The 25,739-nt window shown below is 44.3% G+C and overlaps 2 protein-coding genes across 3 annotated transcripts in view; both read left to right on the top strand.

Moving 5' to 3' along the window:
* The first annotated feature begins 203 nt into the window (after positions 1 to 203).
* On the top strand, positions 204 to 9,999 carry vps37ba (VPS37B subunit of ESCRT-I a). Of its 2 annotated transcripts, XR_012965541.1 has the most exons (5): positions 204 to 416; positions 3,159 to 3,330; positions 6,721 to 6,803; positions 7,470 to 8,559; positions 8,671 to 9,999. XR_012965541.1 is itself a non-coding variant. In XM_076170984.1 (4 exons), the coding sequence occupies exons 1-4, from the start codon at positions 312 to 314 to the stop codon at positions 7,956 to 7,958; spliced, it is 849 nt and encodes a 282-aa protein (XP_076027099.1). In that variant the 5' UTR covers positions 204 to 311; the 3' UTR covers positions 7,959 to 9,999. The 2 variants fall into 2 exon arrangements, 1 of the variants encoding a protein (XP_076027099.1); XM_076170984.1 differs by having other exon boundaries at positions 7,470 to 9,999.
* Positions 10,000 to 10,802: 803 nt separating this feature from the next.
* Positions 10,803 to 25,739, top strand: part of ppp3cca (protein phosphatase 3, catalytic subunit, gamma isozyme, a) — a 19,725-nt gene continuing 4,788 nt past the window's right edge. Inside the window, exons 1-12 of the mRNA XM_076170983.1 lie at positions 10,803 to 11,453; positions 15,396 to 15,593; positions 16,301 to 16,425; positions 19,376 to 19,487; positions 20,926 to 21,071; positions 21,568 to 21,707; positions 22,732 to 22,809; positions 22,885 to 22,979; positions 23,079 to 23,204; positions 23,828 to 23,905; positions 24,582 to 24,666; positions 25,428 to 25,525. Coding sequence (XP_076027098.1) covers positions 11,387 to 11,453; positions 15,396 to 15,593; positions 16,301 to 16,425; positions 19,376 to 19,487; positions 20,926 to 21,071; positions 21,568 to 21,707; positions 22,732 to 22,809; positions 22,885 to 22,979; positions 23,079 to 23,204; positions 23,828 to 23,905; positions 24,582 to 24,666; positions 25,428 to 25,525 — 1,348 coding nt within the window. The 5' untranslated portion in view covers positions 10,803 to 11,386. The remainder of the gene's footprint in view (positions 11,454 to 15,395; positions 15,594 to 16,300; positions 16,426 to 19,375; positions 19,488 to 20,925; positions 21,072 to 21,567; positions 21,708 to 22,731; positions 22,810 to 22,884; positions 22,980 to 23,078; positions 23,205 to 23,827; positions 23,906 to 24,581; positions 24,667 to 25,427; positions 25,526 to 25,739) is intronic.

Below are 25,739 nucleotides of genomic sequence, written 5' to 3'. Positions count from 1 at the left end.
CTCACAACAGTGTCAGACTGAAGCCACCAAAGCGATGTAACGAAATGAACAAAGTTACAACATCGATGTCATCGTAACACCACAATTGCAGAAATGACGTCATACTCATACACGACTAAAAAATCACAGTCTTCGACTTTATAAAATACCAATCACCAAAACAACAAAACATAACCTTCTTCACAATAACGGCGTGGCTTTCCCACAGCACTTGAATGCATCACCGGGCCTGTGTGGTCGGAGTTCCGGTCTGGGGAGCTCAGTCAGCTGTCACCGTCTGAGGCGAGCACACAAACACGACGAGAGACAAAATGTCCAACTATTCAGACACATTCGGCGAGTACACGATGACTCAACTGAACGAACTCCTGGAGGACGACGACAAACTGACGAACATGGTCCAGGAAATGGAGGAGGTACGTTCAGATGTTCTCTTTGTCACTTTGTTAGCTTCTGCTGCCGCTGTGTTCCAGCCTTTGTTGTGTTTTCTTGTCGTCGTCCTGCTGCTTCGCGGAAATGGCTGCTTCGCCTCACATAGGGCGTCTGTGGAAGAAGTTAGTTTAAAGCGTGTAAGTGGAGAACAGAACAGAACAGATGAAGCTTCGGCTTCAGCTTCAGGCTGAGCGGAGTGAAGCAGCTTTGTCTCCACTTTAACCGCATGAGGCTCCAAGTCTGCTTCAGTGAAGATACAAGCGCTGAAGCTGAGACCACATGTGTCACCTGTATGTGTAGGCCGAACCAACCAGAACCAGGACCAGAACCCGAACAAGTACTGAGCCACAAGGAACAGTAACAGTAACATACAGGCCGTGAGGTCACGTGGACCTCTGTGGCCCCTGGAGCACATCAGGGCCTGAACATGAACCTGACTCAGGCTCTGAACGATCATAAGGCTGTTTATGATGACAAGCATCTGATAAAACACACACACACACACACACACAGCTCCTCCAATTACTGCCACACATGCAGGTTTGTTACATAAGAGGAAGCTCATAGATTAGAATGGTTTTGATAGAAGATCTGTGTCTTGTTTACGTCAATGCTGCTATTTTATTTAACTCAATGTTCTTTTGATAAATGGGCTCCACTCAGACTTTGACTGAAGACCTGAACACTTCAGGAGCCTTCACACGCCCCTCACCTGAACACTACATGACTTAGATACACACACATGGATATTGTTGTGTCTCTTATCGTCAAAGTCTTTAGGTTGACGATTTCCCCACCAACCTAAAGACTTAACACGCTGGGGTCAAGGTTGACGGTGAATTCTAAACTAGTTTTAGGTTCAGGTTAGGTTGAGTTTGGACCTAAGGCCTCTCTTCCTTCACATTAGAACCTACAGAGTTTAACAGCTGAAGTGTGTCAGATCCATTTCTCTGTTTAAAAGCATAAATGCTATAATGTGTTGTTATTGGTGATCTGCATGAATGCTGTCTGTGGTGTCAGTGAAGCTGTTGTGCACTCAGCTCTGTTGGTCCACGCCCTGTGTGTCAAGATCCAAGGTTTCCATTTCTTCCCATAGGTTTCAGTGAGGGAGGAGCCCAATATCTGCAGTGACTCTGCAGGTTGTTGACTTCAGTTAGTTGTACGATTATTGGAGAGACAGGCAGGAACTCTTCAAAGGTGGAAGTTCCTCTGTCAACATGAACACATTACATTACGATCATTTGGCAGACGCTTTTATCCAAAGCGACTTACATTACATATTACATTACCACCCTTCGCAGAGGGGGGGAGCAATTGAGGGTTTGGTGCCTTGCTCAGGGGCACCTCGGCAGGGGCTCGAACCGGCGACACTCCGGTTCCCAAGCGGAAGCACTACCCACTGAGCCACTGCCTCCCTACAGTTTGGGAACCATAGAGAGCACAGATGTACAGATGGACCAGAGCTTTACTCCACACACACACACACACACACACACACACACACACACACACACACACACACACACACACAGACACAGACACACACACACACACACACAGGTCTTTGAATAATGCAAATAGCAGCTGAGTTGGTCTTGTAGGAGCTGTTGCACTTGATCATTTGTTTACATTCTTATTGTCTGAGCTTTTTTGCTCTAGACTTTTTTTTTTTATTGAAAAATGTTTTTAGCTAGCTGGATTTTCTTGATTTGGTTGGAATCAGTGAGGTAAACGGTGATTTTAGGCATACAGTTCCCTATAATTCCCGACTAAGTAGCTTTAATGTTTTGTTGCTCACACAGATGTGTTTCTGTCTTCATTTCGTCTGTTCTGTTGGCAGCCTCTGGGTTTAGAAGCCTTCATCATCTTACACACTGTTCCTCAAAGAGCAGTGTGATGTATTTGGTATTTTTTTTCACTTTTATGAGTTCACTAAAAGTTGAATTGACAGTTTGTGGATGTTTGACACTCACAGGTGTTTTGATTGTAGTTCTCTGCTTTGGGAGCAATCTTGCACAATATTTGGACTGGGTTCAGTTTGTGTTTCACTTCACATGTCTGCTGCATCATGACATCAGCCTGTATCATGTCCTACATCATATATCATACATCCTCTCCTGTATCATCCTGGTGTAGGACAGAGGATGCTGCTGTATGGAAAATCAGATTTTATTTGTGATTTCATATTTGTTCTAAACACATGAAGAGGCTTGTAGGAGTTGTAGGACAATGGGCAGTTTGAGTGTGAACACTGATTCATATCTAATGTGCAACTACGTCTTTGCTCCTTTTTATTTATTAATAGAAAGACCCAACCTGATCTGTGGACAGATCTTTGCCTTACCTTTGATAGTGTCCAGGTGTATAAAAGAGATGGAGCCATTCTACAGATCAATATGAGATGAAATCACATGGTGACGTTTGGAGGTTCTGTCAGAATGTCAAAGCAGTGAGATGATCCATGACACTTCAGATAAATCCATGACACTTCAGATAAATCCATAACACTTCAGATTATCCATTCTAATTGTGTCTAGTGGGCTTTCATGTCCAGAGTTTCATCATGAAGAAAACCTTTTCTTTGTATCAAAGTAAACTCATAAACACCTAATTCTTAATGTTGATAATAGAATATGTTACTATGCCTCTGATGATGTCATGAACACTGTCTGAACGCGTGTCTACACACAGTGTGTCTCTAAAGGCGTCCCTTGTCTTTATTACAGATGCAGGAGGTCCAGCAGAACAAGGAGAAGACGCTGGTCAGCAACCGGACCCTGGCAGAAGAAAACCTGGCCCTGCAGCCCAGACTGGAGCACAAGAAAGACCAGCTCATTAAGCACTACAGCTGTCTGCAGGACGGCTTTGAGGCCTACCAGCTACGCAAGTCCACCCTCGGTACGGCAGCAGGGTCCACTCTGTCCTCGCTTACACAATTATGTTTGGACTCATTAGGTCTGTACTTCATGTCTGTGTTGTGCATTTTAGATGGAACCAAGCCCCCCAAAGCTTTAAATGTTTCCCATCAAGTCAGTGGAGGTAAAATGACATAAAGATGTCACACGGCGGCCTGCAGCCTCTTTAGGCTACAACGTACAGATCCCATCACAAATGATACATGCAGCCAATTCCAAATAAGTATCAGTTCTGACAGTCACTTGGTTGTTCAGCTTTATTAGAAACATAAGCTTGTCCCATATTCAAGCCATTTATTGTCCATTGGACAAAATGCAGGATTGGAGGCGATGTAGCAGCAGCGTGCTGCTGACAGCTGAGACTAGTGCAGACTGTGACATCGTCTCATCAGAGTGTGAGGATCTGGAGGTGTAGCAGGCTCAGAGTCATTATGAGGACAGACATGGAGACACCTATAAACCCACTTAAGCTTTGAGTTAGACAATATACTTCAAGTTTTACAAATAGAATTGTAGCACTTCATCTATTTAAATCTGCACACATGTCACAATGAGTCCTGTTCTAGAAACAAACTAAACCTGCTGCAGGCGAATCTCTTAAAGTTCTGCTGTGGTTTGTTCTGCATTTCTCTGTCACGTCAGCTGGGAAAGTCAAAGGTTAAACTACTTCCCTTATCAGTTCTTTCTTCATTGTGTTCAGAGCCGCATTTATTAGTAATGCTTTGAGTGAACGCCTGTATGATGTCACTCTTAAAGGAAGTGGGCATCTTTCAATCCCTAAACACGACTTTAGGATGATAGAAGGCAATAAGATTGAAAAGGAGCTCCATGTGTCATTGTGTCATATTCATCATTCATTCACATTGATTCATTCTAATCATTCAGAATGGTTTCAGTACAGTCAGGTAGACCAGGAGCATTTAGGTGTGTGTGTGTGTGTGTGTGTGTGTGTGTGTGTGTGTGTGTGTGTGTGTGTGTGTGTGTGTGTGTGTGTGTGTGTGTGTGTGTGTGTGTGTGTGTGTGTGTGTGTGTGTGTGTGTGTGTGTGTGTGTGTGTGTGCGTGTGCACCTCAAACATACTGAGTCTGAGATCAGCTTCACTCATATAAAGACGAGCGAGTGATGAGGTAGACAGTGGTTGTTATTGTTATGCAGATGATCTTCATTAGTCATCTTCATTAGTCATCTTCATTAGTCATCTTCATTAGTCACATGAACTTTTCCATGCAGCAGTTTATGTCATATGAAGCTGAGTTGTTATGTCATAACATGACATTGTCCCCACATTGTTTGTTCTTAATCTGCAAACATGAAGAAGAGACCGGTTTCACCAGTTCCCAGACTTCCCATCAGAAGGCCGGATCACAAGGAGCCCAGTATCGTGTTGCAGTAATGAATCTGTGTTTGGGTCCAGCAGGTTCCAGGCCTGAGTAGATCCTCTGCAGTGTCTTACACACTCAGAGGGCTGTAGTGTCTCTTACAGACACACACCGTCAGACTGTGCAGTGTGAGGTGGCAGTGTTTGTGACCTTGTTGACGCAGTGGTTGCCAAGCAGCCGTCTCAAAATAGCACATCCACAATTTACTACTGTTTAGTACTTCAGCTCTGCTGATAAAGGTTTGACTTTCTGCTCTTCACAATGAACAGACAGTGTTTAGGCTGGCAGAGGCTTATTTTTAACTTCAAGTGTCCGCCCTTATCTTAGCAAAGAAGCAATATTGAATATTAACTTCATTTTTGTATTTGCACTTTTGCTTACTTTTTGTCAATGTCTGCTTCACTGTTTACACACACACACACACACACACACACACACACACACACACACACACACACACACACACACACACACACTAAAGATCAATATAGAGCAATTTCGCACACATGCAACATGAATATTGGCCATATCAGTGACAAATACTGGAGACAATCAAGAATGGCCTCAGCACGCACGCACGCACGCACGCACGCACGCACGCACGCACGCACGCACGCACGCACGCACGCACGCACGCACGCACGCACGCACGCACGCACGCACGCACGCACGCACGCACGCACGCACGCACGCACGCACGCACGCACGCACACTTTTGAACCAGCCAGATAGTAAACACTTCCATCACCAATATCACAGGCCTTCCATCTTTCCCCCTGGTTGGACACTGCATCGCCCTTCATTGTCCATTTAGTAGAGGTCGGGATGGCAGACCCCCCCCCCCCCCCCCCCCCCCCCCCCCCCCCCCCCCCCCCCCACACACACACACACACACACCAGTGTGGGCTGTCTCTTATACAGCAGCCCACACTGAGCCATTGTGCCAACAGGCCGGGGTAAAGTGGCAACGGTGGGTGGGAAAGGAGCAATGGATGATGGGACTGACAAGCAGGGGGGAGAGAGAGAGAGAGAGAGACCCAAACCTCCCCCTTGGATTCACAGCAGTGGTGGATGTGGATACATTTACTAAATGGCGATCTCATGATCTCCAGCCCTAGACTGTGTTGTACACTTGGCAGGCTCTCATCTGAGCCAGAGAATCACAGCTTTGTGTGGGGGAGAGCAGCTGATACGCCTGGGAGTCTCCCTTCCTACAGGAGGGGGAGAGAGAGAGAGAGAGAGAGACATGTCAGGATCCAGTCTGACAGGTTAATCATGACTCAGTAACAGCGTCTCTCTCTCTTTCTCTCTCTCTCTCTCTCTCTCTGGATCTTTGTTGGTGTGGTTGAGCTTAGCGTAGCATGTTACAATCTTAGCGTAGCATGTGGCTCCTGTTACTGTGCTGTCATGTAAGAGCCAGCATGTTGTGCTGTATGGAGGCTTGGTGCAGTGCAGGTCACTGTACAGTGGTGCAGTGGAGCTCACACACTGGCTGTCACTGTGTTTAAGAGTGTGTGTGTGTGTGTGTGTGTGTGTGTGTGTGTGTGTGTGTGTGTGTGTGTGTGTGTGTGTGTGTGTGTGTGTGTGTGTGTGTGTGTGTGTGTGTGTGTGTGTGTGTGTGTGTGTGTGTGTGTGTGTGTGTGTGTGTGTGTGTGTGTGTGTGTGTGTGTGTGTGTGTGTGTGTGTGTGACCGCAGAGCTAACAGTTGTTGACTTCAGTCCAACTCAGAAACTCAAACAAAAGCTTTCCTCCTTGGAGACCGAGTCAGTTTCAGTTGATTCAGTCAGGCTAAGCAGTGCTGAGCTGTTAGCTTGAGCCGCTCACAGACTGAGAAGCGTGTGTAGGTATGTTGTACAGTGGAAGATATAACCGTATAGATTAGAATGATAATTATACATTTAGATGAAGTGATTTCTTTATTGCATTAACAATTTAACAGCAAAATAAAGAAACTAAACCCTGACCCTAACCCATTACATCTCTTTGTTCCCACAGACCATAAATCAGGCAGCACCTCTCTGGACACTCTGCTGGCCCTGCTGCAGGCAGAGGGAGCCAAAATAGAAGAAGAGACAGAGGTGAGCACTAAGCTGCATGTCTGCTGCCTCAGGCGACCATCAGACCTCCATGACTCTGAGGTCCTGTGGCTGGAGATGATTCATCTCAAAACAATGAACATGCAAACTAACTGACGCTTCAATCATCATCAATCATATTCACTTCTCCAACTGTGATCTTCTAACAGACGTGGAAAAATGCAGGAAATATTTTGAGATGAAATGATTTGATTTTAAGGTTGTAAGATTATTTATTGTACTTTTTTGTATTTGCTCTTCTGTTTTGTATAGAAAAGTGATGTTTACATTATTACATTTATTTTAAAAGGGAGTTTATTTTGAATTTAATTAATATGACTAAAGTAGAGACATGCCCATTATTGGACCCAGTTTGAGTGACACATTCAGCTCATGTGGTCAAACTATCGAGATGCTACCACATCACACACACACTGTTATAAAGACACAAACACAATGAAAAAGAGTGCTGACAAAGACCAGCTGATAGTTGCATACACTAAGTGATGTCTGCACAGACATTCAGTCTGCATGAGCGGAAAGACTTCAGGCTTAAATGAAGCTCTGCTGTTGTTTTGTTGAAGAAACGATGTGATCCCAGAGTTTAGGTTTGTCTTCAAACCTCTCTCCTTGACTCTCTCTAAAACGTCTCTTCACTTGTGTCTGCAGAACATGGCCGACTCCTTCCTGGATGGGGACATGACCCTGGATCATTTCATTGACTCCTACCATAGCAAGAGGAAGTTGGCCCACCTGAGGAGGGTGAAGATTGAGAAGCTGCAGGAGATGGTGCTGAAGGGTCAGGGGCTCCCTCAGCTCCAAGCCCCCACCTCCCATTCTCAGGATGTGTTTGCATCCTCCCTCCTCACTGAGACCAGCAACACTTCCTCTCCAGTCCCTCAGCCCAGGAGGAAACCCCCACCTCCTCCGTCCCAGCCACCCCCAACTCTAAATCCAGGTCCAGCTCCAACAGGCGTTCCTCAGATGCCCGTGTTTTATGCAGCGTCTCCATATCCCCCAATTCCTCCCAGAACAGGCCAACCCTTCTCTAATGTCACTTCTGGCTACCCCAACCCCTTCCTATCTCAGTACCCCCCTTCTTTGCCACAGCGGGCTCCCCCTCGTATCGCCCCACAACCTGGCTTCATCTTGCAATAAATATTGTTCATTGCCACTCGGAGAATACAGTGTGTTTTGGGGAGTTTTCACTACTGGAACACCTCTGGGAACAATCATCTATGTCGCCCGCCCTCTTGGAATATGATCAAACGCAACACAAGGCGACAGACCTGCGCCGGCCGGTCTGGTCAGGCTCAGCTGGAGCAGATCTTCGATAATCTCTCACATCTCAAACTCCCCCGACAACACTCCCTAAACGTGACACGGTGGGCTCTGACCGTGCCGGCCTGAGTCCCTCAGCCAGGGGCTGACAGTGTCCTCTAGTGAACGCCTCAGTCTACACATGAGTCGCTGAGCTTAGACTTGCCATTTATCTGCACTTTCTGTCTCCAGGCAGCACCCTCAGCTCTTTGTGCCCTTCAGTCTTCAGGCTCTCGCCACCATCAAATCTTGTTTCTCTAAATGCTGCGTTTAAGGTAGATTATCAATCAGTCACTTCTATTTCCATCTGCAGCACAACATAAAAGGCGTATATGCAAGCATGGAGAGACCCTCATTACTGTGCAGTTTGATGGAAATGTTATTTCCCAGAACAAGTTCAGCCAAAACTGCATCTATGCTGTGATTTCAAATCCTTAAGGTACATAGAAATATTTGAATTTCAGTTTCATTTAATTAAAGCGTACTAATGGAGTTACGTTAATAATAGCCGGGGTAGAGTGATTAACATTGTCCTGTGTCTCTTCTTCAGTTTATGGATGTTTGTATGGTCTTCGTTCAAGATGGCTGTCAGTTCTACCTGGTTTATCTCAGGGCCGATGGTTGACTTGAAAGGGACTTGAAGAAGAGGACGAGTGGCTGAACTGTTGTAACACATGACTTGGCCATCGGAGCCTTGCCTAACATGAAGAAGGACTTGTGTATAGCCATAGAGGACACTTCTGCTGTGTGTTGTTCTTTACGAGATCCTTTTGTAATGCAGCGCTCCTTATGATGCTCTGTCTTTGACAGTCTCACTTTGGACTGAAGATTATGCCAACAGCTCTTTGGATCCCGTCTCTTCACTTTCTGCCACATAGAGCACCAAAGACTTCCCTCACTCCCTCTTCAGTGTCTATTTTGCTACAGTTTATATGTCAATGAAACATTTAGTGGGATAACTTGCCTTTTTCCCAAGGAAGTTGTATGTGCCGTGTGTGGATGAGTGGAATCTGTTCATATGTGTGATGCTGAGCAGCAAGCAAGCATTTCATAGCAACTTACAAGGTCAACTTGGCTTTGAGAGGAGGATCCATCTAGTGCGGTAGAAGATTTTCCCTCTATTTACCTTTTCCTCCCAACTGCTGTCGCCATGCACTTTTGAAGAGCCGTGAGTGCCTACACTTGAAGAGATGTTGATCGTGTCCTGCTGACTACTCCATGTTCTCTTTGTTTAGCTCTCTGTTTTGGCTTAGCACATTTAGAGGCTAGAAACCTCCTACCCCGTTCAAAGAAGGGAGGTAGAAACGGCCTTTTGATGACCATTGATCTGTCAGTAGACGAGAATAGAGAGCCACTGAATATGTGCCAGGAGCCGCCTCCTCCTCAGGCTGCGTGCCTGGAGGCTCCATTTTTTCCAAATTGTGTGAATTTTGCCAGAGGCGGTTTTGATTATTTGTGCATGTATTGGCGCTGTTTTTGTTTAGTTTTCTAATTTGGTGAAATAACAGGGCTCTGAGACGTTTGTGTCATATCTTGGTAATACTGTAGCCCTCCAGGGCACTGAAGTGGACCAGAGAATGAGTGCAGCATTGTTGTTGGCAGACATGACAGAAGCTAAAGCATCAATGTCTCAAAGAACCAGCATTTCTTACAACTAATGAGTTTTTCTTCTGTGCATGGCCTTTACTCTTCCTCTTCAACATCTTTTTTTAGCTGTTGAGCTTATTTTTCCTCTTTTGTTTAAACCAATCTCCTGTATCCATGGTTTTATATGTGGTTGGTGATATTTTCAGTGTAATGTTGTAGGTATTTACATATAATGAATGTTTAAGTGGAATTTAAGGCTGTTTTCAAGTTCAATAAATCTAAAATTTTTGTACCAGTTTTTTTTCCATTTACCCCCCACCCCCCTCCACACACACACACACACACACACTCCAGATGCTTATGCTGTATATATTTTAAGAAATACTTTTTGAGCAGTTTATTGGTAAATGTGGCACCAGACAGCCAACTAGTGCTGCAAATATTCACTTTAAGTAAACCTGTTCTTTTCTAATGATGGCTTGTGAATGTAGATTAGATTTAACTTTATTGTCATTGAGTAAAGTAGAGGTACAAGTCAATGAAATGCAGTTATGTGTGTATCTGTATGTATGTTGTTGATGTATGTTTGGGTCAGAAACAGTTTAGGATAAGAATAACCACGATGCAAGCAAGCCGCTCTGTTTCCCACACTACACTCCGCTAATAAAGGTGGCTTATCATTTGACATTGACTCATGTTAATGTACAAATATATTTGACACTAAGACACTTTTCAATCCTAAAGTTTGACCTATAGGGGGTTTTATCTGAGTGTGTGCATGTGATGTGTGTACATTTACCACTTCTAGATTGATCTACTTACAAATAAAGCTCCAACAATTAATTCAAAATAAAATCGAGTCATATTTCAGGTTAAATGTGTTTGGGTTATAAACGAAGTTGATGGAGACCAAATATAAGAAAACGATCACAGAAATAAACTAACAACAACACGAGCTGAGTGCTGAAGGATCAACCACGTCCCTCACCTTGGGCTCGCTGCTGTGTGAGTTGCCGGTGAGGTTGCCGGTTGAGTTGCTGAATGTGTCAGTGAACGTCTCCACGTGTTACGTTTCCATAGCTACGTCACATCGCCTCCACCATGTTGGAGGAAATCCGTCGCTGTGCTTCTCTGTCAGATTAGAGTTTAATCCGGGAGGAGGAGGAGGAGGGACGAGGTCTGCATCAACCGTGGAGACTGTGCACACTGAGTGAAAACGCGGCGCGCTGGTGTCGTTTTCACACAAACGAGCTGCAAACTGGAGATAAACGCTCATCGACTGACAGCGACACGATGTTAGCCGGCTAACTGGAGAGAAAAAGACCCGGATTACCACACACACACACACACACACACACACACACACACACACACTCGCGTCCAGGGGCAGTTTGTCGGACTGGGCAGCAAACACTTAACACAGTAACACTCACACATTTAGTTACACTTAAACACTTAGTAACGTTTGAATGAATGTGTTTGTATGAACGACGCTGTTTGTCACAGCGTTAATGTTGCTGCAAGCTAGTTAGCTCATTAGCCCGGCGCTAGCTAATCTGCTGAGAGTAAATTTAGAAAAGAGCCAAACTAAAGAAAACAAGAAGACAGACTGACGGACGGACCGCAGGTCAGCGGGACAAAGACCAGGCAGAGACATCAGTGAACTACCGGAGTAAAAGATGTCTGGAAAGGACAAAGAGAAAGCGAAGGAAGACAAACAGTCCACCACGGAGCGGCTGATCAAAGGTGAGTTAGGACTCAAACACCTGTAGAAGATGAATGACACATGTATGACACATGTATGATGTGTAAGAGCCTGTTGATCACATACACGATGTTGCAACATAGCTTTCATCTTAGTAATATTAAAAAGTTATATAGTCGAGTTTGTGCTTTTATTCAACCACAGTGAAACTCTGCATCACCTGCGTCTGACAGGAAGAATGAGAGACACACGTCTGTGATGGAGACACATGCTGTCTCAGGAGACATGTCTCTGTACAGCTACAGACAGGGAGACATGTCTCTGTACAGCTACAGACAGGTAGACATGTCTCTGTACAGCTACAGACAGGGAGACATGTCTCTGCACAGCTACAGACAGGGAGACATGTCTCTGTACAGCTACAGACAGGGAGACATGTCTCTGTACAGCTACAGACAGGGAGACATGTCTCTGTACAGCTACAGACAGGGAGACATGTCTCTGCACAGCTACAGACAGGGAGACATGTCTCTGTACAGCTACAGACAGGGAGACATGTTACCCAACACCCACTCTGGTTACCAGAGTAGCTTGATCACTAGATTCCTCCACACTGAGGTTGTAATGACGGATGTATGTGTCCAACATGGGACAGACAGACAGACAGAGAGAAGGGACAGCAGCAGTGTCCCCTTCTGTCTACAAGGGGACAAAGCCCTGCCAGCTGACTGGAATGCTGAAGTGTCAACAATACTGTGTGTGTTAGTGTGTGTGTGTGTGTGTGTGTGTGTGTGTGTGTGATATTGCTCTATATTGATCTTTGCATGTTAAAGTAAAGTAAAGAGTGTGTGTGTGCTGCTCACACTACATGACTGAATGACAGCCAGCGTGTGTTTGTAATTCACTGATGCTGAGGCCGATCTGAAGTGGACTTCATGATTCACTCAGGCTCAGTCAGCTCCATTCATCTCCCCCAGCAGCATCTTTGTAATTCAATTCTCTCTATTGTGTTGATTGATAGAATAGAGAACATATTCTATCACCATCTGAAACATTACCCTCAGTGTGCAGGGCGGTGTGTAGCAGCGTCTTTGTTTCTGTGTTGTTTGTTGTCATGCCAGACAGTTTGGTGTTGATGCAGCCGCCCCAGTGTGTGTGTGTGTGTGTGTGTGTGTGTGTGTGTGTGTGTGTGTGTGTGTGTGTGTGTGTGTGTGTGTGTGTGTGTGTGTGTGTGTGTGTGTGTGTGTGTGTGTGTGTGTGTGTGTGTGTGTGTGTGTGTGTGTGAGTGTTGATTTGAAGAGTTCATTAAACATGAATGCTAATTAGGTCAATCTCTGATGACAGTCTAGTCCAGGGCGCTGGCTGCTTATTCTTTAGAACATTTTCCTCCTCTGGTTCTCTAATGTTAACCTGTCTGCTCACCTGGTCTGCAGTGGAAAACTCACTGTAGTTCGTCACTGCACACAGGAGTCTGTGCTTTTATCTGTTTGTGGTGATTTTATTTGGGGGGAGTGGCTCCTGCCAAGTGAGGATGAAGAGTTGATTGCTAAACGTTGACACCTGCCTGTATTTTTCACCGTTGGTAATCGCAGTGAAAAAAAAGCGGGAACAAGCCGGTCAGCTGGTCTCCATGGCTGCTGTCTGAAATGCTTCATGGTCGGTGAAGTAGCGATGTAATTCACTGTCATCGCACGCTTTGTTCATACCTCCTCCAGTGTGAAAAGCTTTTAAATAAACCTCACCTGTATCTGGAAGCCCGAGCTAATAGAAGCTTTACCTAATCTCTTCTTAAGGCTCGTACCTCAGCTTACAGCACTTACTGGTTATTTATACCACACGAGTCAACACAAGACAGCCTGTCCTCAGAGCAGGCAGGCCGCCGCTCTAGCTGTCTCACTGCAGACCGGACTGCAGTCTGTGGCACAACTGCAACTCCTCACCACCTCGTTGGCAACGCCACTGTCACATCAATATTTACACTCAGTCACATCCTAATGCACTTTAATGCCCTTATCCATGTGACGGCCCTGCCACCAGCAGAGATGCACCTCGTTGACATTGTGTGTCTCAAGTTGTTGTGAACCTAAAAAGTGTAAACATTTGAGGAGACAAATTTGTGTCGTCAAACTGCAGTCAGTCCTTCTTTCTCCGGTCCTGAGCCTGATGGTCCTGAGTGAGAGATCCATCAGTCTACCTCTGCACTCTGTCTCTGTGCAGCTACAGACAGTGAGACATGTCTCTGTACAGTGAGACATGTCTCTGTACAGCTACAGAGACATGTCTCTGTACAGTGAGACATGTCTCTGTACAGTGAGACATGTCTCTGTACAGTGAGACATGTCTCTGTACAGCTACAGAGACATGTCTCTTCTTTCTCAGCTCCTGAGCCTGATGGTCCTGAGTCAGAGATCCATCAGTCTACCTCTGCACTCAGCCACAGCATCACTGAGCAGCAAATGCACCCACACTAAAAACTCATTAACGCTTTCATGTTGCACTCTGATTTGGCCTGTGTGGGTGAGACAGCTTTCACAGACTGTCACTCTTTCTCTCCTTTATTGCATTAGCACTGCTTCTCATACAAGTAGTCCTGATCTCCATCAGCAGATACTGGACGCACTATGAGGTCAACCTAATACATCTAAAGATAATAAAGTTGAGTTTTTGTTGGCAGGTGTGATCGCTGTCATAATGACGGGGGCTTTATTGAGTGTGTGCATTGTGTTAGTGTGAGAACTATCTCATCCTCAGAGACCTCACTTAAATGGAGCGGGTGGTTGGAGGTTTTTGGATTTGCTGATGCAGTCGTTCAGTTACTTAGACATAAAGTATTGTAGTAGTGTTTACCTCCACATGCTGCTGTCTTGTTATTAGGCTGCCCAGCTGTAATCCCTTTACTCTGCAGGCTGTGGAAGTGAGAGGGCTTGGATCAGTTTCTACTATTGTTTTCAACAAGCAGCTTAGTCGGCAGCTATTTGCCTCTGAAATGGTGAATCCACACAGCAGACCGTCTGTTAGATACTTCATACTACATTATTCGCTCCATTCAAGTTTCATGTTGGAGGGATTCTTTGTGTTTTATGTTGGTTGGGGCGGCAGTGGCTCAGTCCATAGGGGATTCAGCTTGGGAACCGGAGGGTCGCCGGTTCGAGTCCCGCATGGACCAAGAAAGTGGACTGACAGCTGGAGAGTTGCCAGTTTGCCTCCAGGGCACTGCCGAGGTGCCCTTGAGCAAGGCACCCAACCCCTAACACTGCTCCACCGGCGCCGTATAATGGCTGCCCTGCACACCCTCTGTGATGCATGTGTTTGTGTGTGTGTGATATGAGGGGGTGCAAGATAAATTTCAATTGCATGCGATTTGCTGTGAATTGCATGCAAAATGACGATTAATAAAGTATCTTAAATCTCTTAAATCTTAAATCTGGTAAGTTTGGGAAGGTTCTTTTCCCTTCATTATAGCTGTATTTGGTTTGTACACACATTTGGCCAAAGTCCTGAATCAGAGTGTGTGTGACTGCTGGGTGTGTTTCCCTGTGAGACAGCGCTGTCCCGTGCAGCGCCAAGTCTACTTCTTGCATTGTTTTGTTGGTGAAGCTGTCACCTCTCAGCTTTGAGAGCAGCAGCGCTTTGATGACAGTAAAGATGGTGGAGGTGGTGTGGAGGAGAAAACTGGGGAAGCTGTGGAGGAAACCAGGTCACTGTGAGTTTATATAAGTGGTGCATGTGGTTATCCTGTAGGTGTACTCCTTCCTCCTCTGCCTATAGCTTCATCTCAGCTCAGCCAAAGTATATGTGGCCTTAATGGGATGCAGTGTGAGATGGAGTACATCACTCCCACTCTGAATCTCCCTGGCTGCATGTCTTCTTACATATTATTGATCCAGTCTGCAGATTTGGATTTCAACACATTTCCTCTTGAGTATTGTTTGTTGATGTTTTCCAGTGTCCGTCCTCATATGTGATCTGTTCTCCTTCCACAGCAGTGCCATACCCTCCACAGCATAAGCTCACTGTGAAAGAGCTATTTGAAGATGGAAAACCCAATGCAGAGCTGCTCCGCAACCATCTTGTCAAGGAGGGTCGAGTGGAAGAGGAAGTAGCCCTGAAGATCATCAGCGACGGAGCCAACATACTCCGGCAAGAGAAGTGCATGCTGGAAGTGGAAGCGCCTGTAACAGGTAGCTGGCAGACGGCCAAACCAGGCCCTGTGACATTTTGGGCACGTCTGAATGTGTCATACTTTAGAGGGATTGAGGTTTGTTGGGTGATTGTGCAGAAAGAAGGAACTCCAAGGCTGAATGTGTATCGAGAGGCTGCTGTTCTCTTTGTGACCCTGACCTCTGACCTCATTGAAGGGGTGGGAGACAAATCATCAAATTCATTTCTCTTTTGTAAATCATATAGACAAATCTTTGAAACATCTATTCTACATGTTATTGTTTATGTCTCACACTAGACCCACACAGACAGGAACATAGTAGAATAACTTGGTTGTACTTTGACATGAAGTGTAAACAGCATTATTCCATTCTGTTACTGTGACTCCATGTCAACAGGCAGCATAGACTCAACCCAGTGCCACACACTAAGGCTCAGTTCTCTGTAAACCTACGTGACCTCTGCTGGGGTCTCCTGGGTCGGCTCACACCCTGGGCTCTAACTGTTCAGTCATTCTCTGTATTCATTCATTTTACTGCTAAATATCACTTCATATATCATGATGCAGCTGAACGGCATGGATTTCTGCATTTCATATGGAAATGGCTTTTTCATTTGTGTGATATAGTGACATATGGAACAGATGAATGGAATGTTAATGTACACATGTTTATATCTGAGCATCCATTAAATGTGGAGTATTTTGGTTTTGTTTGTCTGTTGCCAGTGTGCGGTGACGTCCACGGACAATTCTTTGACCTTATGAAGCTGTTTGAAGTGGGGGGATCACCCAGTAACACACGCTATCTCTTCCTTGGTGACTACGTAGATCGAGGATACTTCAGTATCGAGGTAAAAAGTCATTTTTGCTTTCTATCAATTTTCCTTCTGTGTGTAAATGTTTGCGTTACAATTCATTTTGATTCTATCATGAAGTGGAGACAATTTCATATTTCATACAAGGCCAGCATTTAGAGAAACAATGCATTTGTGATCCATACACTCTGACCCATCTCCACTGAGGCGGCACCATCCTAAGAGACTCAACACAAGAGCTCATGGATCTTTAGTCTGCATGTGGTTCAGACTGGACACAGGCAGCTGAACTGCTGCTGGTTTCCTGTCCAACCAAAAACTCTGTATATTGATGAACTCTTCCTCTCTGAATGTGCTCACTACAGTTTGTGTTAACTGCCATAACAGGAACCCTTGACATTTGGAAACCTGCCTATAGATCAATCATCTCCATCTTCCTTCCTCAAGATCCTGTTGCCTTTTTAAACCTCGTCAAACTAACGGCTTCATTGTTCCCCAAAACCACCAAGACATGTTCACATGTTCCTCAGCCAGTTATGCACTGAAACAAGCTGGACTAATGAACACGACCCCTCTGTGAATAATGATCACAGGACAGGAAGTCTTTGCTCCTGTTGTTTCATCCGATCCTGTTTTCAAGCCTACGTTTCGTTTTATTACATGGAAGCAGAAGAGAAGGATTGTTTGTTATAATGGTGTTGAGTGTTGAACCGTGTGAAAGGGTCAATAAGGTTGTAAGGTACTGACCATGCTGGGCTTGTGGTGGGTACAGGTCAGTGTGTATGGAGGTGGGTGAAATGTCACAGATGAAAGGAGAGGAGTCTCAACAGCGTAGCGTGTGATTGGCTGCTGCTACAGCTGTTACAAGCTGGTGTCTGCGGTTAGAGCACCTCACACATTGTTGTGCCATTATTTGGTCTCTATTTTCATGTGTGAGGTGACTTCTGCATCACATAAGATATGGATAGATAGAGAGATCAAGAACTATGGATCAAGATTGTGATGCAAGATATCGGCAAACAAATCAGCATTGTGCTATATAATGTTTCAATACAAACTATGTTCATATTAATAACACACAATCCTGATATATCTGGATGATGTCATTGACAGGGCAATGAAAACAAGGCAACACATAACCTTAACCATAAAAGTGCCAATTCTCTGATGTAATGATGACATTTGGTATTTAATGGCATAAATGAAGGGTTCGTTCAGAAACAGGAAATGCTTTAAGCGCCCCAGGTTTCACACAGGGACAGAAGAGCAGCTGGTTGCCAGAGACTGAACGCTCCTCTGGGTTCATGGTTTGTTGCCTCTCTTCCTCTACATCTCTGTTCTTTATGGCTCCTTTTAGACAGCATGTGGTTGAAACTAAGCAACCATTGCCATTGTGTAGACGCCTGCAAGTGGAGTAAGCAGTGGTAAAAATCTTTTGCATTATGCAATGAAGGACACAGAGCTCCTCACTGAGGAAAGACACGGTCAAATGGATATTGGGATGTGGTTGCCGAGGTAACATAGAATGAGTGTAGTCTCTCAAAGTAGCACTAAATTCTCTGCCCGTTTCATTCTTGAAGGTTTTCTTAATTTACTTGGTGATCTCTCTTTGATGCGTGCATGTGGACAACCGTCCTAACCTCAGCCTGACCCCTGCTGATGTGTGTGTATGTCAGTATGTGTGTGTGCTGCCATTCAGGTGAAGGCCCTGCTCATGTCTGCCACATGGAGCTTTCTGCCCTGTGCCATCCACTACAGAGTGACGAGAGCTCTCAGTCACTACCGCTGGCTTCCAGTCACGACGAGCCATGTTCCAAGTGGCAGCAACATCATCTTGTATGAGGTCTCAAGAAGAGACGTTCATTTGGATTGTAAATGCTGAGCCGTGTTTTTTGAATTGTTTAATTAGGATTTCTAATACGGCCTGAGGAAACACAGAGGAGATGATTGTCTTTGATTGCCTAATCTTTACTTTCAGTTTGGCTCAGATGTCTGTGTGTGTCAGGGATGGAACTTAGCTGCTGTGAATGTTTGCTTTGCATCAGCAGCAGTTTATCAGGGGACTTCATTCCATTTCCAAAAGCACTTTAATGGCAACAGCAGTGAGGTTTCTATCTACAAACTGACATGTAAAATAATGACATCATTTCTAGTGCATCGACTGCTATCACACACAGATGTTACAGAAGTACAGAGAGTGAAAATCAGATCTTTTTAAATCTGTCCAGTGGCTGAGCAAAGGCCTGCAAAGACCTCAGAGACCTGAAGTTAGGCTCTACAAATACATTTGATTTGATCTGGTGTCTGTTTACATCTCAGCTCCTGGGATGAAGCTGTCTCTTATCTGCCTGAATGAAGCTCTAGCGTCCTTGCAGCTGCCATCTTTTTCATTTTTAACAGAAATCTGTGTCTTTTTTCTTCATTCATTTCATTTCATTCCTTTACTGCTGCTACCTTTGCACACACTCTTTGTCAGTGTTTGTGAGATCAAATGAAACCAAAATGAATGAGGAGAACAAAAGAAGGGAAACAAACCTTTGCCATGTTGCATTTGGTATAGATCATGTTGAGCTTATCTGGTTGAACTCTTTGTTTTGTTCATGTTGCATTGCACACGATTGTTTCCAATATCATGCAGCCTTTGTGTGACACCAAGAGAAATAAACAACAAAGATGGAATGTAAGAAAGGGTGGCGCTGTAGTGCCGACTGAGTGTGGACAGTGTGTGAATACAGCTTTAGTGATTGATGGTTGGTGTTAAAAACCAGGCAGCAGCTGGATGGTAGAGTTGAGTAACAGAACCTCACTCTGTTGAGGTTCCATCCATGCTGAATCAAAGAGTTCAGTCACTCAGTACTCTTGACTTCTGTAAGCACTTTCACACCTCAGAGTTTCAAGGTCTCAGCATAATTGCTAGCACACACTTTTGACTCTTCCTTCTCTTTCCTTCTTCCCACCTTTCTTCTCTTGCTGTCTGGCCTCCCAGTGTGTTCTGTACCTCTGGTCGCTCAAGATCAATCATCCCACTACACTCTTCCTTCTGCGTGGGAACCACGAGTGCCGGCACCTCACAGAATACTTCACCTTCAAACAGGAATGTAAGTGCAGTGCTTGTCAGGGCGGCGGTCATGTGCTCCACTGCTCTGGAGCCACGATGGAGTCACCTGGCACTCTGCTTTCAAATGGGTTAAAGCCAGGGTTTCAATGACCAGCAGCACCCAGCCCGTTGTTGTGCTTTGTGCCCTGGTCTTGCCTCCATTGTAGCACCGTGAAAGCAGTGCTGTTCACTTACAGCGACTGTAGAGACAAACAAGACAAACACACAGGTTGATCTGTCCTTTACTGCCATAACCAGGTGCCATCTACACAACACTCAATTGACTTAACCCACCTACACACCTGATCAGACATAGCTAGCCTATCAGAACAGAGCAGGCTGTTCAGAGACAACACCTACATCAGTCTGTTTTCACTCAGTAAAGGAAGCAAGGGAGCATAGATCCATTTATTTTCTACACATTCAAGCATTGCAAAGGTTTCAAAATAGATGACAACATATAAATCTTTGTAATGTCCTATCAACCTATATGTTCAAGAACATTCTTCAAGGTAACTTCAAACTTTGATTCATTGCAGCGTGTGTGTGCGTGTGCGTGTGTGTGTGTATGGTGTTTGTAAGTTCATATGGCTGCTAAAATGTCCCATTGGAAGTCGCTTTGGATAAAAGCCACTGCTAAATGACTCTAATGTAATGTAACGTAATGTTATGTAACGTTATGTAATGTAGTTTGTTACATAGTGAACGATTATGGGCCACACTTGTGTTAAGGACCTGATTGATGGTTTGATCTTGATCTTTGTAGCACTTTGTGTATATGTATATATTTGTGTATATTTAAGGATTCAGATGAAATATTTATCCAAAGTTGTCTGGTAACATTGATTTAACATGTAAGAAGAATTGTGATTGGAGAAAGACGTGTGAACATTAAAGTGGAGGTGTTTAGGTATTAAGTGGACTCTTTTCGGCTCCTTGCCTTGTTGAAGGAAACACTTTCAAAGTTAATAGTCCTCCTAAATCCTAGTGAGACTTGCAGCGCCTGATCTTTTATCTGGGGTCCTTTTGCTGCTGGCCACAGTCTAGCATTGATGATATCAAACATAATAACTCAAACTGTCAAAGCTTCTCATGTTCCAAACATTGTCAAAGTCCAGTTGTAACCAGTTTGTCAGTGTGGCAGTCAGAGAATGTGTGTGATGAATCATATGTTCTGAAAACCTTCTCTTCCAGCTGACTGAATGTAAGTCTCCAGTTTAGTCCTGTTGTCTCTGCTGGCTATGATAGAAGGACTTCATGTCCTCCAGCATAAATCATGATCAACTCTGTCATTAATCCTACAGGAAGCATTGTTAGTCTGCCACACCGCTGGCATTTTGGTACATTTTGATATTGATATGTTTAATGATGAGTTACAGAAGAACAAGCTCACCTGTCAGTGACCAAGCATATTGTGTGTTTCCCCATGTTTGCTGCAGGTAAAATAAAATACTCTGAGCGTGTGTATGATGCCTGCATGGAGGCCTTTGACTGCCTGCCCCTCGCCGCCCTGCTCAACCAGCAGTTCCTGTGTGTACATGGGGGACTCTCACCAGAAATCAACTGCCTAGATGACATTAGGAAAGTAAGTGACCGTTCACTGGCACTGAAGGTCTGGCTACAATGTTGAAACAGAATCATTCTGCCTTCAAATGGACTTCATAGTATGAAAAGGAATCCTTGTTAATGGGGAGTGAGGGTTAGGGTTAGTTAGTTAAGGGTGAGTGAGGTTAGTTAGTTAAGGGTGAGTGAGGTTAGTTAGTTAAGGGTGAGTGAGGTTAGTTAAGGGTGAGTGAGGTTAGTTAGTTAAGGGTGAGTGAGGTTAGTTAGTTAAGGGTGAGTGAGGTTAGTTAAGGGTGAGTGAGGTTAGTTAGTTAAGGGTGAGTGAGGTTAGTTAGTTAAGGGTGAGTGAGGTTAGTTAGTTAAGGGTGAGTGAGGTTAGTTAGTTAAGGGTGAGGTGACTATTGCAGGACAGTAATTTTAAAAACTATGCAACATCATTTTTGATCAACCTAATCCAGTCTTACTTGTTTCTGGTTGTCCAGTGGTTTCTGTGATGGTAAATGTTCTGTGCTCAACAGTTAGACCGGTTTAAAGAGCCTCCGGCGTTTGGGCCCATGTGTGACCTGATCTGGGCCGACCCGGGGGAGGACTACGGCAGCGAAAAGACATCTGAACACTTCAATCACAACTCTGTGAGAGGCTGCTCTTACTTTTTCAGGTACTGAATGAAATAGCTGCCTTCAATGCTTCTGTTGTCTCCAGAGGAGGCTCAGAGAACATGACTCCATTATATTCCTTTGTTGACGTCATTATGGACAAAAAACAAACCCAAAACATTCAAACATAAAAAATACAACAGTGTTTCATTGAGACACTCACAACATTAGCTTTTCATTGAAAGTGTCTTGTTTCCATCATATGTTCATGGACAAAACAGCTTCTTTGCTCAGAAATAGTTAACAAACAACAACAAGTTCCTTGAGAACAGGTGAGCAGATATAAACAGTTCATGATAGCACAGTGTGATAGTTGTATGAAATAAGAAACTCTCTGCACTATGAAGACATGTATAGATAACAGATGAGACGGATAGATCCTCAGAACATGAAATGAGATCAGGTGTTAGAAGCTCTGAACACTCACTAAGCAAGGTAAACACATTATTCAATTACTGTGATTTATTATCATTCACACCTCTCTGCTGTTGTACAGTGTGTATCAGTGTGTGTATCAGAGTGTATCAGTGTGTGTATCAGTGTGTATCATCAACTAGTCCAGCCTTAATTCCACTGCTAGTTTACTCAGCTTGAGATGGATTGAATCTGATTTCCGGCTCAGGGCTGAAATGCGTTGCACTGTTATTATGGAGAAGTATCTTTGCCTAATGTTGATCTAATCAAGAGCAGATGGCCCGGAGTGTTCCCGATTGTTCAAAATGTGGAAGAGGAAGCAAAGACCAAAAAGATAGAAATGGATAAATCAATAACATTGACACAAAGTATGAATTGTGTTGTCATGCTTTCTTTCCTTTGTTCTCCTCCCTGGACAGACGGCCAGCAGAGTTATTTAAACCAGACTCCAGATCTGGAGGCTTGGTATCATCAAACCCAGAGCTCAACAATCCATCTGCCTTTCTAACTGCTTGATCTTTGCCATGTGCTCTTCCTTGATGTACTAAACTTTGGTCTACAGTGTTTTAACAGGTCGCGCTGTGTTTCTGTTTGATTCTCCTTCTTTTGCAGTTACTCAGCTGTGTGTGACTTCCTGGTCAATAATAACTTGCTCTCTGTAATCAGAGCCCATGAAGCACAGGACGCAGGGTAAGTGGAAGTATTATCATTTTAAATGGAATCTTTTCTGAAATGTGTGTCCTGAGTGTGTTTGTCTCCTCACAGGTATCGTATGTACAGAAAGAGCCAGACCACAGGCTTCCCTTCGTTAATCACCATCTTTTCAGCTCCTAACTACTTGGATGTCTACAACAATAAAGGTCTTATGCTCTTTGTAGTCACGTGTGTCTTTCTGGCTCTGTAGCAGACTTCAGTCAGTTAACCTTCTTTTCTGGTCTCTTCCTCTCTGTCTGTCCCAGCTGCTGTATTAAAATACGAGAACAACGTTATGAACATCCGACAGTTCAACTGCTCCCCTCACCCTTACTGGTTACCCAACTTCATGGACGTCTTCACATGGTCTTTGCCTTTTGTTGGAGAGAAAGGTGAGTGTGTCCTTTACTGGGTGGCATCTGGACTGTTGACCCGCTGACTTCTACTTTATTATTTAAATCAGGAAACACTTCATCTGATTTTCATGATCAAGGTTTTAAATCTACATCTCTGAGAAAGAGACAGGAGAACATTGGGCAAACAGCTGATGAAGAGAGATGAGCACAGTCCCCTGGTTCCCCTCTGCTAGCTTTGGCTTCAAAAGTGGCTCATTCAGTGGTTCAAGACCTGAATATGTCTCTTGACTTGTTTTTCCAGCATAATCAAGAGTTTCCTTTTTCTGCTCTGTGTCCCAGTGTAATTCCCAAAATGCTTCTGACCCCATCAGTTTACGGTGCTGTCATGTTAGTAACATTGATGTGGCTCAGAAAGAAGTAATGTGGCTCTAAACAGTGAGATACATTCTTGCCTTCTTCAACTTCAACTGATTTAAAGACTATCTACATGTTTCTTAATAAATGAAACATACATCCAACAGTTATCAGGGTATGGATATTACAAATGTCCCTCCCATCTCGTACAGCAGTGTCAGTAAAGTAAGTAAGTCTTAGTCGTGTCATCCCACATACATAGAAACACGTCTAACCCCAGTGTGTCTTTTCTTTCTCTCCCACAGTCACAGAGATGCTGGTGAACGTGCTGAACATCTGCTCAGATGATGAGCTCATGTCAGAGGGAGACGACCTGTATGAGGGTAAGATGAAGCCTCATCACGAACATGCAGTCAGACTGATGTTCTGATGGAAACTCTGCTTGTTGATTCAGGATCGTTCTCAACCTGAATTGAATCTAAATGATATTTTCATAGGTTGCCCACTGGCACATATTACATTACATTACATTACATTACGATCATTTGGCAGACGCTTTTATCCAAAGCGACTTACATTACATTACCACCCTTCGCAGAGTGGGGAGCAATTTAGGGTTCGGTGCCTTGCTCAGGGGCACCTCGGCAGGGGCTCGAACCGGCGACCCTCCCAAGCGGAAGCACTACCCACTGAGCCACTGCCTCACATATCAATGTGTGATTATTGTCCCAGGTTTTAGTGGGACATCAGCGGCATCATTGTCTTGGCAAAGTTGAACTCAGACAGGCAGTTTGTACTCTACATACTCATAATAGTCCAACCTTTTGATTCATCTGCTCCTCAGTCACCATCTGGCCTGTAGATGCTGCAGAACCTCGACTCAACCCTCACACTAATTATACTTTAGTCTTTATTGTATTTGTCCTCTTTTTCTTTTCTTTTTTTTTTTTTTACAAATCTCATTTGTAACTGTGAAGTGATTGAGGTGGAGTCAGTATCAGATGATGTATAGATCAGTCTACCTCACTGCCTCTAACTCTACGCTCTGATGCGTTCCAGGTGGGACCTCAGCCATGCGTAAGGAGGTCATCAGAAACAAGATTCGAGCTGTGGGGAAAATGGCTCGAGTCTTCTCAGTGCTCAGGTCTGAGGCGCTTGTTTCTTTCTCATCATTATATTCTCACTACAGGACTATATGAGCCATAGTCTTTGTTGGGTCGGTGTAACCAAAAGGAGTCCCAGGGCATCAATGGAACATGAAGACATTGGAGTGAAATGAATCTAATCACTTCAGTACACAGTGAAGTTGTGTAAACACAATATTGTTAGGATTAATGAGCCGGCCCCAGATGAGTCAATGCCCTTAGACCTCCTGATGACATTAGACCTTATTGCAGACGAATGCTTCTGCCACTAGCTTAGATATGAAAAGGGATTTCACAAACACAAACCTGTGTAAAAGCTACTTAGCCTGACATTTTCTCTTAAATTGTTGTTTATTAAATGGATACTACACATCTCTTCAATGTAAGAATTATAATATTGATTGTACACTTTCAGGATGTCCACTAACATTCACACATTTGGCTTGAAGCTTGTTTCACCCAAGATGTTTGGATTCTTTGGAAAAAGAAAAAACAAATGTAAAATGGTAGCAGAAATGTGTCATAAAACATAAAAGTGTGTTGACATAAATCCCAACTGACTCTTAAGAATCCGGCCCTCAGCTGCTAAAATTGATAGAAGTCACCAGTGGCCCACTTACTGAGGTCACAGGCTGCGAGTTAGAGCAAACAGGAAGTGGTGTCAGGTTATCAAGTAAAGACCTCAAACCATCCAGCTGCTTTGCTGCTGGCTGAATGTAATGTGTGTGTATCGTTGTGTCCCTGTGTTTGTATGTATCAGGGAGGAAAGTGAGAGTGTGTTAACGCTCAAAGGTCTGACCCCAACTGGGACCCTTCCTGTGGGAGTGTTGTCTGGGGGAAAGCAGACCTTACAAACCGGTAAGTCTACCTCATCCTCACATGAAGCCCTTAGACCTCTTTCTCACCGCTCACCGCTCAACCTCAATACATGGAAAACATTTTCAATCTAGATAGCAGGAGTTTAGTCCTCCTGCTTCTCCATCACAAGGCTCTGAAACCTGACTCCATTAACAGACTGAATGAGTTAGCCTGACCAGTAAGAGTGTTAACAGTGAGAGCTGATCCATGTATT

Source organism: Genypterus blacodes, unplaced genomic scaffold, assembly GCF_046128005.1.
Source record: "Genypterus blacodes isolate CSIRO-AG114 ecotype Tasmania unplaced genomic scaffold, CSIRO-AGI_Gbla_v1 ptg000236l_1, whole genome shotgun sequence".
NCBI lineage: Eukaryota > Metazoa > Chordata > Actinopteri > Ophidiiformes > Ophidiidae > Genypterus > Genypterus blacodes.
Note: the sequence above shows the minus strand (reverse complement) of the source record. Positions and strands in the feature narration are given on the sequence as shown.